Source organism: Poecile atricapillus, chromosome 1 (genome assembly GCF_030490865.1).
Source record: "Poecile atricapillus isolate bPoeAtr1 chromosome 1, bPoeAtr1.hap1, whole genome shotgun sequence".
Classification (NCBI taxonomy): Eukaryota; Metazoa; Chordata; class Aves; order Passeriformes; family Paridae; genus Poecile; species Poecile atricapillus.
In genome coordinates, this window is record NC_081249.1 from 178,884,906 (window position 1) to 178,898,886 (window position 13,981).

A 13,981-nucleotide genomic window follows, 5' to 3' on the forward strand; every position below is an offset into this window, starting at 1 on the left:
TGAATTTTAGCAAACTTTTTCTTTACTAAAGTCTCTCGTTATAAATTACACAAATAACTTTATAAACAAATCCCCCCCCGCTTGCATTTTGTTTAAAGTAATAACTTTATATCATACAAATAAAGAAATTTCAAGTATGAAAAGTGCATTATTGCAATAATACCTCTTTGCAAGTCCAAAAATCTTGGTTTAGAATAAAACTGTAAAGTGTAAAAAAGGAGTAAAACAATCAGTGCCATCTATTCATTCAAGAAGTCCAACATCTTAAAAATGATGCTTAGTGTGTTGCAGAGGCAGATTTACATCTGAAAGCAACATGTAATTGAAAAGAAGCTATGTGTGTTCATTGTTTTGCATTAATTTGTGTTTTGTTTTTTGTTTTTCCCCTAGTTTCCTTCACCTTTCTTGGCAGGAATTCTCACTACAACCAGCGCTTGTCCTCAGCCATCACCCGTTCTGTGCTGCTGCCACCTGCATGGTGCCAAGGTCTTCATCCTCCTCGTGCATCCGCTTCAAACTCCCTGCAGCAGGCAAGAGGGAACTTCAGCCATGGGAAACCAGGATATTTAAACACTTCACATTAAAGTTTAAACTAAGAGGCTTGAACACCAAAGAGTTTGGGATTCTGCTGCTAAAGGTTTGCTTAAAAATCACCTCACAGCCCCGGTAGGAGAAGCTTCTCACCTGTGCTGCCAGGTGGGACTGAGAGGGATCTCTCCAGCTGCAGAGGTGACATCATCTGGATGGTTAATTTTGCTAGATAGATGGCTTCATATTCCTGGAAAGGTCCAAAAATGTTGATTGGAATTACTTTGGCATAAAGCTTTGTAAGGATGAGCAGGGCTAATTCAGAGAATATCTCATATTCAGGCACAGATTTGGGAGGAGGAGAATTCTCTGTTGCTTTGACATGAATGACAAAAACCATCAGGAAGTCAGAGGAAAAGAAAAGTTCAAGGATGACTAAAGAAATGGATTTAAGGAACAAACAACATTTCCTCTGCAGCTCCTTCAACACCAAAGAAGACATTTCAGAGCCTCTTAATCACTGCACAAATCAGAATTTTTATTTCTCCTCCATTCCTGGATTTGCTTTGTCCAAAGCTTCAGTCTGAGGAACTGAGGTGCCCACTCATCTTCCTCCCAAGCTTTACTCCTGCTCCTGACATTTCCTTGAAGCATATTAGTATAAATGTCTGTTTGGCAGGAAGATGATTCATTAAATGGCTTTTCAGTTATGATTAGGAATAAAAAAAAAGTCACCTGAAGTTGATGGACAAATCCAGCATTAGGATTAATACAGAATCTTCTTTCTTGGACATAAGTAAATGCATCCCTTAAAAAGAGGAGAAAACACTTCAGTGAAAAATACATAAAAGTCTCAGTGTCAGTTTGAGTCTTCCTTCAGATTATCAGTTCTTCAGAACCTCTAAACTCTGCCCAGAGCTGGTTTTTACAACTGCAATTGCTTGGCCAAAGCAGGAAGCAGCAGTTGTACAATTCTGTTTGCCCACCCCGATGCTCATCTCATTTTCCTGTTCAACACAGGCTCAGAACAGCCCCTGGGGCCTCTCCCAAGGTTTTATCCATGGATAGAGGCTGGTGCCCTAATTCTTAAAAAAAAAAAGTGTGTAAACACAACTGCAGTGAAGTAAAATGGAATAATTTTATTATTCCAGCCCCTGGTAAAGTCTTAGGTAAGGCACTGAGACTGAGTGAAAACACAACAGTTTCTCTTCCCTCCAAAATCATTATTCACTCACACCACCTGAATTAAAACCTGAATAGCTCTTCTTACCTGTACTTCACCCCAAATGTTTCCATTATGTATGCAATAACTAAGGCAGCACTGGAAAAATAAAACCCAAACAAATAAATAAGTAAAATATCTTTTAATTGTTTAAAAATATTCGTATCAGGATGGATCATTTCCTACCTTCTAGAAATCCCTGCGTTCCCATGGACAAGAACTTTTCCTGAGAAGATAAAAAAAACAACCAAAATTAACCATATTTGTATAAATTGAATAAAATTCTTTGAAGTGTGGTTTTCCCATGTTATGAAGAACCAGGCAGCAGCAAGGCACATCCAAGAAAAACAGGTGTTGTCTTCCTTGACCCTGAATTTCTGGAATATCTGTCCTTTGGGATACAGGAGCTGGGATTCCTGCTCCTGGGAGGATTCTGAGTGACAGAATGCAGATTTCAGCTCCTGCATTAGATAGGGGGACAAGAAAACTTCATACACAGAACTCAGCTGTGTTTCAAGTGAAAAAACCCCAAACCCCAGAGGTTGATTTTCCAGTTAGAGGCAAAAGGAAAGAACAATTACTCTGAATTTGTCTAATGGAGTTCAAATCAAGCATAATAAACCCCCCAAGTTTAAGAAAAGCTCGTATTTGAGAGCCTCTAAAACACACCCCTAAGTTTGTTTTTAGGCTTTAACAATACCTTAATAAATGAGGGAAAAAATAATTTAATTTTACCTCCACTTTGTAAACTTCCATCAATAAATTCTTTAGTCTGAAAAGAAAAAAAAATACAAGACTCAAACTTTCAGATTATTTTAAGTGCAAGTAGTAATAACTTCTAAATTTGGTATAATTTTTATATCAGTCTTTATTTACAGTGACAATAATGCACTTTATGTAGACTTAAACCTCACTTCAACTGGACATATGTATTTCTTTTAATAAGTAAATTTAATATATAAATTTATTTTCTTTTTTTTTTAATTATCCTTAAAATTGTCAGTACAAAACCACTGAAGGCTCTGCTGGGTTTTTTTGGTGGAAGAAGGAACAAAATCCTTTTGTTCAGTTGCAAATTGAATTAAAATAAATATACAAACCCACAGTTCAAAACCAGGGGTTTGTTCCAATAATGAGCATTGTTTAATTTACAAGTTACTTTTTAATTCCTCTGCAGCAAATATGTTTTAAGACACTATAAAACTTAGTTAATATTTTGAATTTGATGCAAGAAATGTAAATATTCTTGGGCTCAAATAGAAGTTTCCCCCAGGTCAAGGGGCCCCAAAATTCCCTGATAACCAAATCTGTTTTGAGGCTAGTCTTTTTTAATTTTTATTTCTTTTTTTTTAATACCATAAAAAGAAGCAGCTCTTACAACTCCACCTGTTTCCATACTTGTAAAAAGGAGTTAATTGCACTTATTAAAGTGTCAATAATAAAGTCAAGAGCTGGCAGCACTTCCAGGTGCCTCAGGCTGAGAATCCCAAATGTCAAAGTGGAATCTGTAAATTCAGGAAACTCTTGGGCAATTCCCTTCCCAATCCATCTACTCACCATAGGGAAAAATCGGATTATATTCTCCACTGGATTATCTGCAATATCCAAGACTAAATACCTGCAATGAGAATTTCCTGTGAGTACACAACACCAAGGAGTTGCTGCTCCTGGGAGCTGCTACAACCCCTCCACTGCAGGAGGAACCCAGCACAACCCCCTGGCTTTAATTCCTGCTCTAAACTCCAGAAATTCAACCAAGAATCTTGTGAGGAAAGGACCCCCTGACAGATTCCACCTCAAACTGAAAACAGTTACTGCCAACTATGGATAATTCTAATTTACAAACTCCTTCAGGATGAATAAAAATTCATGGTTTGGATTTAAAGTCTTTCTGCACCTCAGCACATTTTTCAAATAATTCTGACAATGTGAAAATATTTGGAAAGAGCAGAAGGAAAATAAAAGAATCTTGATCATTTCTCACCTAAATAACTGCTGGAAGTTTGGTTTAATAAAATTTGCTTCAATGTTTTGCCGTATGCATATTACATGGGTTATTCCATGTTTCTGGAGTATAGGTAGCTGTGGAGAAAGAAAAAAATATCTTTTTAAAATTATACATCATCTATTAGACAGTAATAAAAAGAAAAGCTGTGCTTAAATACAAAATAGGACTACAGCAAGGAAATTCTGAGCTGGTTTTCGAGAATTCAAAAGGAAAAATGGCAATAAAAGAAGGTGTTCAATGAACTTGTTTGTCTCTCCCCACCTTTCAAAAATTTCAAGTCCCTAAATAAGGGAGGAATTTGCAGCCAGCACTGGATTCTTGCTGAAATCAGACCATGAAAATAAGATCATTTCAACCATGAGGCAAATTTGCAAAGCCAAGCTGTGCCTGAGCAGTGCTTGACTCTACTGTAGATTTAATTTTCCTTGTTTTCATGTCTATGTGCAAGTGACCAGTTCTATTTGTCTTGCAATGCTTTAGCAAAGGAAATAGGAATGGATAAAGTATCTCAAATGGTTTAACTTTTTTAAAAAAATTATATTCAAGACTCAATTTTAATACAAATAGCTCAGACCATCCCACAAATGCACCACATATTCCTTCCACTCTGGCATTTTTCACGTTCCAGCACCTCTATAGATACACTCGAGCAGATCTCCACAGTAACAAATCAAATCACCACAGCAAAGCTTCCCTGTGAGAGAATATTCTGAAAATCATACCTTGCTTTTCATAGCTGAAGAATATGGGCCTAAAAATAACCCAGGTAAGATTTCCTAGGAGGCAGGAGAAGAACAGACATTTAATACCAACTCCAAATGATTTGAAATAACACATTTCACTCAGACACAAATAATTTACATATTACTGAAATGTGTAATCAATGTCATTTATAGCAGGACAAGGAAAAAAAAATGGTTTGGCAGGATAAAAGAAACATGATCTTGGTGCTGGAGATCTTGTTTTGGAGCAGGAACAAAGTCCTTGGTCTGGACTAAGTTCCAAGTTGATTCCTGAATCTCACCCAGCCCCAGATCAAGTGGTTTATAACCCTCAAACGTGGTTTATAATCCTGTCTTGTAATTAACTCCAAATTGCTCTCAAGTAAAGAGATACACACATGGAAATTCTTCAAGCTTTGACCTAGCAGTGGGAAAATATCAGTTTTTAACCGTTTATGGTTAAAATGGACACCATGGTAGGAAAATTTTAATTGTCTGTCCCACTGGAGAACGCTTCCAAGTTTAAGGTAGAAGGCAAAGCTCTGATACATTTTTAGTAATCATCTAAAATCATTCAGAAAGACAAAAATGTGATATTTGGAGAATTTCTGTTTTAGTACCTGCACAGAGATGCAAACACACATATATTCCAAGCTGGGAAATCCTCACCTTAATTAACTAATTAATTCTGTCTCCCATGGTGCTGCCTGACACTTTACAGGTGAAGACTGATTTTGATACCAGCTCTTTTTTCTCCCCATTAAATGCTCCATGGGTTTTTCTAACTAATACTAAATAAAAGTGTCCTACCTGCATCTCTCTCCTCATGGGATAGGTCCAATCCTTAAAAATAAAAAAATAAAAAAAATTATATATACACCACAGAGAAAAACATTCAGGCAGAGATGTGTACATGCATTTTATAGAAAATAATCACAAGTTCTGTACAAGCTCCCTGCTACCTTTCTACATGGATGCCAGCACCACCCAAGTGCAAGGAAAACTATTTGGAAAGTTAATGTGAAGAAACCTTGAGTATTCTACAAAGAATCTTTAAGGCTGGCAAAGGTCCTTATCAGCTGTACATCCACACCTCAGCTTTCTACTGAGAAACTCTGAAGTGAGGGGGGAAAGAGAAAGGAAAAAAAGCTTTAGAACATTCAGTACTGGTCAGAGAAGAATTCCTTTGGCTGATGCATTCCTGCAGCCACTGAAGTAACAGAAGATAACAAGTGGAGCAGGTAACTCCCTTAAAATCCACACTGCCTCACCCAACCCACTCTGACTGAACAGTCAGGATTCAACTGCAACAATTCCAGAAATTTGTGATGACAGCAAGCCATGAGTGAGTCTCCACTATTCCCCATCCCACCCAGTAAATAAAACTCCTGTGTCCATGATCCTGCTGGACATTTTCAGCCCAACACCCCCTTCCACAGAAGCCCAGACCCCCAGGACTGGGAGGGTTCAGCTCCCAATCACCACCAGAACTGCCCAGAGCAAACGCCAGGATCAACACTTCCATCCTCTGCTCCATTGTGAGCTCTGCCAAAGCAGAGCAGAAAACTGCTCAGGCAGAGACTATTCCTGTCTTTCCTTCCCTACAACTCCCACTGGCCTCTATTAACAGGCTCTTACTCATTCCTTGACCCTCACACATGAAGGAGTTGGAGCTGAGATCCCAGTTACCATCTGGAGGTAAAATAAAAAAAAGGGAATAGTCAAATATATCCAATGGGCTGCATACATTTATTTACATAACTCTGTTGTTTGATTCACACACACACCAGCAGCTAAGAAAAAAACTTCCCCTATGTTCTGATGTCCTCAAAAGAATGGGGAAGTTAAACTCCAAATATTCCAGCTGGGAAGGGAGGGTGAGATTACAGCAGGAAGAATTCCTTAAATTGCAGCACTGTTAACCTCAGCACCTACACTTGTCCCAGTAGCATTAATTTCACATTAAACCTCTTTTTACCAACACAACAAAAATCCTGTGCTTCCCTCAGACACCCCCACAGTGCACAGGGAGGATTTTCCAGCTCTTGGTAGTGGAATTAAGAAGGATTTTGGTATCAGTAAAGTTATTCTGGAAAAGAAAGCAAACAAACATTAAGCCAATCCAGACAATCCTTTGGATAGCACCTAAAGTGGCAGCACAAACAGGGAAATAAAATGCACTGAAATGGGCTTTGCTGAAGACACACAAGTAGCTAAATTACTTCTGCATGTTCCAGCTGGAATAATAAACTCCTGGAAGTAGAAAGGAGAAATGCTGTGACAAAAGGATGATATTTACAGAACTGTATCCTTTGAAGGGTGGCCTGAGAGGGTTCAGCACAAGGCTGCTGGCTTGCTCTGTACACAAAAGCAACATTCACCCCTCTAAAAGCCAGAAAACCCCAGGATTGTCCAAGTTCAAAACCAAGCCTAAGAGCAATAAACACTGAAAAGCTTAGGCTGTGCTCTAGGAATATGAAAGTACTTTACTGGGTTTATTACTGTTTGTAGAATTTAGAAATCTTAATCTGGAGCACAATGAAAACACAAACTCATCACTATTTTGGATTAACAACACATTGCAAATATTCCTTTCAGAGGCAGGAATTTTTTAGCTCAAATAGCTGTAAACTGTGCAAAATAAATAGGTAAGAACTGAGCAATGCAAGTCCAAAGGGAACCAAATCCCAAGAGACAGCACAGATGTTCTGAACAAGAAAAAAAATATCACTACAGGCCCCAGACATTGGTCCTCAGCACCCTCCAAGAAGCCAAAAAGGAACAGTTTCCAATGGGATTTAGCAAAATAACTCTCTGAAAGACAGTGTTTAAGGAAAACATTTAATCTGAGACAAGTACACAAACTACTGAAAGAGTGATTTTGGTGACTGCTGACATCTCTTCAAGGCTTTCAAAACCAACAATGCCAGATTATTCAAATGTTATGCAAAGTTATGTAAAAAAACCCAATCTATTAATGGAGACTGAAGCCAAGCACAGGTCCCATTTTAAGGAATATATTTATCAGCCAGGTTTTCCACACTGTCTGGAGCACCCAGCAGGCAAATAACAACTGAAAGCTTCTCTTTTGATCAGATCAAATGCAAGAATTTTGCTAAGAAAACAAAGGGTGATGCCAGAGGTGGAGGGAAGAACAGCATTCCTTGCTGCCAAGGATTTGGGAGGTTCTCCAGAACAAGTGACAACTCACTGGAAGTCTCACTCATCAATACTTGCAAGACATCAAAGAGATGGAGTGAAAAAAATAATCCCTAGAACTCCAAAGTTTTTAAGATGAACCACTCCCTTCTGACAGATCTCCTCAAACATGCAGAAGGGGAAATAAAGCACATTTCAAAGACCCTCCCTTCCCCATCCACAGCCAATCTCCAGCTGAAATAAATGGAAAATATGAATTAATAGGTAAGACTTGTCCACACTACAAAAAGCTTTGTGGTATCCAATATCCAAACTACATCACAAGCAGCTCTGCCAGCAGTTTGGGTTATTTTGTTCATATTTTGCCACACCAACACCTGTTCTTCCTTAGAACAGTTTAATGGCAAAAAGTGACATGAAGTTTTTTTTGTAAGAGTGATCTTGTCTAGGACTTAATCTAAAAAAATTATATTATGATTTTTTAAATTAGTTTACCAGCCCTGACATTGAGACTCTGTACCAAAGCAAAGAATGTGGTTTTTAAACACAACAGCCAAGCTGCATATGCCTCTCCAGAAGGAATGCAGTGAAATGGATCCACGTGACACAGTTTAACTGGTCCCTCACTGACAGCTGAAGTCTGCAGACCCATCTGATTTTCACACATAAAAGGTGCAGCCCCAGTCTTTGTCAAAGCTCAGCTCTGGCTGAAAAGCAAGCCCAGTTAGGATGGTTCAACTCCTCCTCTATAATTAATAGAGCCTGCAAGCCACAGGCTGGCCCAGGTGAAGGGAGCAGCTCCCAGAGATGGCGCAAAAACCACCAGGAAAAGAAATCCAATTAGTAGTTAGAGGAGATGACATCAGGAAACCTCTTCTAGATTTTCACTGCTGCTTTTCACCTGCTCAGCATCACCCATCCCCTACAATGACTCTTCCTGCCTCCCAGACCATCACTCAGATCCTTTGGAAAAGCTGCACACAGCTCCCAGTAAATCCTCCCTGACCACTCCAGGTGTCCAACCCTCTCCCAACTCCCAGACAGCCTTTTTGTTGTTGATTTATAGCATCACTTCCCTCTCCACACAGATTTCTCTTCATGTCACAGTTCATCCCAGCAGGACTCCTGCAGGATGGATTCAGCACCTCAAAAATCCAGGGCTGTCAGAATCCTCTTGCCTGAAGCTGTTTCCCTCTAACACTCCGAGCTTCTTCTCCAAACCTGCTACAAGTTGTGAAGTTGGAGCAGCAGAAACTGTTACGGCAGCGCCAGCCAGGGGCTCTGACCTGCTCCAGTTCCTGCCTCTGCTCTGGCCAAGCGAGCTCCTGCCTCTGCCTTTAAGAATTGCACAGGAAATTCAAATTGCAGCCTGGCCCTGTTCTATCAGAGCACTCAGAGGACAGGATTGCATCGACTGCCAGCAGCACCATCATCCCCCTGCCCAGGCTGCAGCTTGGATTGTGGCTGGGTCCTGCTCCCACAACAATCACCTCCACACAAAGGTTTAATTCCTGGCAGCTTTAAGTGTCATTCACACGATGAAATGAGATCACACCTTGGGTTTGAGAGCGTTTTACACGGTATTTTACATAGCCCAACAAAGTGGAGGAGAGGGAGGGATGTTATCATCAAGGACCTGCACAAGAATCAAAATCGGTATTTGTAAAATGGAACGACTGCAAAAGAAATCTTGAAATAGTAAAGCAGTAGCAGAGCACGCTCACTTGCCACATTTTAATAAGAAAGCAGACAAACTAAATGAGGCACTGAAAGAATATTCAAGGAAAATATTTGAGTATCACCAAAACCTGTCACATCTATCACTGTGAAACGTGGTACTTAAGAGCCTCAAAATTAGCTACAAACAGGAGTGAAGTGAAAGGTTGTGTCTTCAGTTTCAGTCATGCTTCCTATTCTTGGACAGTTATAATAAAAACATGGGGGTTACTATACAAATAGAATTATTTCAGTTGGAAGGGACCTAAAACAACCTGATGATGGCAGGCCCAAATATATAATTTTTTTTCCCTAGATAAAAATCGTGGTCCAAGTATATAAAATACACAAAATTAAACCAAATCTTTTAACTCCCTGAAGGCGTGAGCGTGGCACTAACATGAGCAGAGCTTAAGGAATGTTTGGACAGTGCTGCTATCCCAAAAGTGGCTGAGGGCTGGAGAAAGGGGCAGGAGAAAGGGGGAGGTGACATTGTCACCCTGCACAGCTGTCCCATCCCATGGCCACCACACTCAGGAAACAATGCAGGGATGGAAGAGTTTTACAGGGAATTCTGTGTGTCTGTCAAGAGCACTCAGACAGCGGAAAGGCACCACCAGAGACATTTTTGCTATTGAAAATACAAAGGAATACAAAAGCAGGAAGGTGGAGAAGAGGAATAACAGCAGGTGGGGATGACCAAGCACACGGAGGAAGGAAGGAATGAAGGACAACAGGGAAAGAAATGTTATTTTAGCAGAGAGAAACACAAGCCACAGAAAAAGGATAAAAGGTCAAACTAAAGGAAAAGTAGAAATGGAAAGTAGAAACAAAACAATTCCTATTTGTCTCATTCTCTGACACTGGTCCTAAAGACACCTCATGAAATACCATCAGCACACAGGATCAGCAGCACTGATAAAAACTTTCATCAGACTTTTTTTTTTTTTTTTTCCAATAAAATTGGAAATAAAGCAGTGGAGGCAGAATCCTTCAGCTATCAGGAAGCACAAAGCCAAGTGCCTGGAGTGCCACACTCACACAGATTATCAGAATTGTTTATAATGGTGCAGGAATGGCCTTTTTCATGCCCCTCCTTTTTTTAATTCATGACTTGGGCTATACTGAGACAGTCCTCGTTTAGCTAAAAAACCCCAAACATGCTTTAATTCCCAAATTCTACAAACTGCTCTGCTGAGCCTGGATGGGAGGCACAAATTAATCAGGACTGAGAGACTGCTGAACTTCAGCTGCCACAGAGCACTTTTCTGATTTATGCAAAGCAGTCTGATAGTATCCCACAGAGTTGTGATCAAAATCTGTCACCTGATTTACATTTCCCAGCACAACACAGCATTTGTTCTCCATTTTTTGGGCTCTATTATGTGGGCAGGTAAAATAATTCTAATGATACAGGCTTCCTACTTACTTTAAAGAGTCTGCAGAGGAGGGAAAAAGCTGTGTTTTAAGGGGTTTATTTGTGTTGCCTATCAAAAGTGAGAGTAAAAAAAAGTTTAATAGATTTGTTCCACCTTTAGATGGGCTGCATCACTTCATAGTTAAAAAAAGCAGGCAGAAATACATTAGCATTTCAGACTAAATATAGCTGTCAAAAATGTAAATTTCTTTTTAAGAAAAACCCCATGTGCTAAAAAGAACTCAGCTTTTATGCATAATAAAAAGGCAGATATGTCTGCTTCGTCAATAGGCTGCTAATTTAATTACAAAACCCATGGAGAGTCCTAAAAAAATTCTAAGTACATCATGAATACTTGGTTTGCTCAGCCTGATTTCAAGCAAATATGTTTTAACAAAGAAATAAACTGGTAATTGTTGCTGTGTTCTCATTATATATATCCTAGTTATTTTGTTTTTCGTTGAAAATTTAATGGGAAACTAATTTCTATTAAATTCCTTCAATTATTCCAGTCCTTACTGACCTTCTTACCAGAAGTACCAAGATATCTCAGTATTAATAAGCCAACATGTACTAATTGTTATTAACCTGCCCCTTTTTAATGGGTTTTTAGCCATATTTTTTCCTCCCAGTATAAACATGTAACACAGAACCTCTCAAATTTAAGAAAGTTTGAGACCTGACCTTGGAAAATGTGCTGATTTTAGGAAAAAATAATATAAAAATCTAAGCTTAGAAATGGTTCCACATCACATCTAATCAGTATTACTCATAAAACTGAGATATTCACTATCACCAGACTGTAAAAGAACACACAGTTCACAAACATTCCCAGTATAAACCAGAAAAGCTTTGCCAGAATGACGAGTTCCAGGTTTTCCAGCATTTCCCAAGCTCCCAAAAGTATGAACAGCCAGGAGGTTTAAAAATCCAGCAATCTCAACCACCACACTATGGATTAGGGACAGGGCAAACAACATCCAGGCTGGAAAAGTGACCTATTTATCCAGAGCACATCCCTGCAGCCTGCCCTAGTCAATCCAGACTGCTCTCTCCCCTCAACACTTCTCCTGTGCCAGGAAGGAATGGGATGTTGTGCAGCCAACCAGTGATTTGGCTTTATTTTTAATTATTATTAAAGCTGTGACATGGTTACGAGTGTCAGCTGTGAGAAGGGAGCTGGGGGTGGCACTTGGGCTGAGTTAAAGAAGTGACAAAGCTGCACTTTTGAGCAGCAGGAAGTCAGCCAGGGATTCCCCAAGTTCTCCCTCCTCCCTTTCCCAGTATCTTGAAATCAAATCTGCCAAGCCAGCATTAAACCATCCATCGCCAACTTCCTGAAATATTAGGGATTACCCCTCACTCAAGAGCCTCCTCGCTGCAATGCACAAGAATGGATCTTCTGCTTTCCAGGAAAATCTAGATTTTGTGGGCAGAATGATTTTAGCTTCCTCAGTTTGCTTTTTCAAAGCACTGTCATAAGAACTGGGCTTAAGTCTCCTACACTTTGCTTTTAACAAGTTACCTCCACAAGAACTTTTGACATTCACCACTGGCTTCCACTTTCCTTTTTCCCCCACATACTCCAACTATTTATCATCTTGTATTCAGAGCTTGGAATTTATTTACATGATCTTGTATTTAGATCGAGTCAGACACAAATGTAGCATATTGAAAAGAAATTCTTACAGTTTTTAGAATCAGTTCTTGAAAACCCCCACTATGTAAAGTTCTAACACATTACACATCATATTATTTAGAGCTAGCCCACAAAAAAAGCCCAAAATAAAAGCTACTCTGAAAGACACTATATTACAATCTCAGTTTCCATCAGTTAAGAGTTGTTAGACTGGCAGTGAGCTCTGGTTTCATTTTTATTTTAACCCCACATTCCTCTTTAGCCATTTTAGATGAAAAGCCACCCAGGCTAATTTAGTTAACCATTCTCAGACAAAAATGTGGATAACACAATTTGTTTCTCCAGGAAGAAAAGATATTTTAAAACAAACAAATTATAAACCTCACAGGGTGGTAGATGATTTGTGCTGAGATACAAAGTGATTACAGCTTTGTGAGAACAACTAAATGACTTGCAACACCTCCAGAGCTCTGAAACGATGGGGAATATTAACTCCTAACAACAAAAACAGAACAAAAAGAGTCACTCCCATATTTCAGGTAATTTAGCACCATAACAGCATTAAGCAATGCTGTTCAAACAGAAATAAATGCTGATGTTTAGAAAATGCATGACAATCTGCAGACGTCTGAAGAGCTCAGACACTCAGCTTCCCTCACGAAAGCTGTGACATTTCAAATTAAATATCTGCGGCCACCAAAGTCCGGCGGGGGGGACACTCGGGGGAGGGTTTGTGACACACAAAAACAAACGAGCAGCGTCCAGGGTCAGCGCCGGGGAGTTCAGCCAAGTTCAGAAATCAGACACCGCGCTGCCCCGGCTCCTGTGACAGCGCACAGCTCAGTCTGAGCGCACATTGCCACCTGTCCTCGTCCGCAGAGAAGTCCTGGCTCTGGAACACCGTGAAAATACCTCCCCGATGGACTCACCCGAGCGCCGGATCGCCTGTGGAGGGTTGGGGAGAAGGAAGGCACCGAGAGCTCGACAGGGACACGCAGGTACAGCGGCACAGGGACACGGCTCGGGGCCTCACAAAGGCAGGGGGACACGCAGGGGGAGCGAAAGGGCGGGGAACAGCCAGGCTGTGACACACGGAACGCAGAAAAGAGGACATAAAATAGAGTGGGGGCCGCTATGGGTGGGCAAAAGCCAAAGGAGATGAAGAGAGGGGATCCGTTCCCTGAATTTAAGGGTGGCGAGACTGCCCAGAGCAGCTGTGGCTGCCCCATCCCTGGAAGCGCTCAAGGCCATGTTGGACAGGGGCTTGGAGCAGCCTGGGATAGTGGGAGACTTCCAGGCCGGAGGCACCGGGGAGGGCAGATGCCGGAGGGCCGGGGGTCTGCGACGGCCATAGAGCCCCCAGAGCCCGGCAGCGACCAGGGGAAGGAGGATGCGGTCGGTGGTCGCATGGGGTGTCACCAGCACAGGGCGGGACGCGGACCCGCGGCCTGCGATGGATCCCAGCGGGGATCCCACAGGAAAGGGCGCGGGAGACACCGCAGGGCGGGCAGGGCTGTGAGGGGAAGCCCCGGCGGGGCCGCGGGCCGGGCATGTGAGGGGGGCCGGGACC

General features: G+C 41.0%; 1 protein-coding gene and 1 long non-coding RNA gene across 3 annotated transcripts in view; one reads left to right on the forward strand and one right to left on the reverse strand.

Moving 5' to 3' along the window:
• STYX (serine/threonine/tyrosine interacting protein) overlaps positions 1 to 13,981 on the reverse strand; it is a 14,292-nt gene continuing 311 nt past the window's right edge. The window contains exons 2-11 of one of the 2 annotated variants that reach the window (XM_058829248.1): positions 5,291 to 5,323; positions 4,481 to 4,534; positions 3,735 to 3,832; positions 3,308 to 3,368; positions 2,486 to 2,522; positions 1,937 to 1,976; positions 1,799 to 1,849; positions 1,264 to 1,336; positions 685 to 778; positions 1 to 521 (exon numbers count right to left, since the gene is read on the reverse strand). In XM_058829248.1, the coding sequence (XP_058685231.1) occupies positions 448 to 521; positions 685 to 778; positions 1,264 to 1,336; positions 1,799 to 1,849; positions 1,937 to 1,976; positions 2,486 to 2,522; positions 3,308 to 3,368; positions 3,735 to 3,832; positions 4,481 to 4,534; positions 5,291 to 5,323 (615 nt within the window). In that variant the 3' untranslated portion in view covers positions 1 to 447. The other variant, XM_058829247.1, reaches the window with a different exon arrangement.
• LOC131574648 (uncharacterized) overlaps positions 5,330 to 13,981 on the forward strand; it is a 12,003-nt gene continuing 3,351 nt past the window's right edge. The window contains exon 1 of the long non-coding RNA XR_009276552.1: positions 5,330 to 13,409. This is a non-coding gene — a long non-coding RNA (uncharacterized LOC131574648). The remainder of the gene's footprint in view (positions 13,410 to 13,981) is intronic.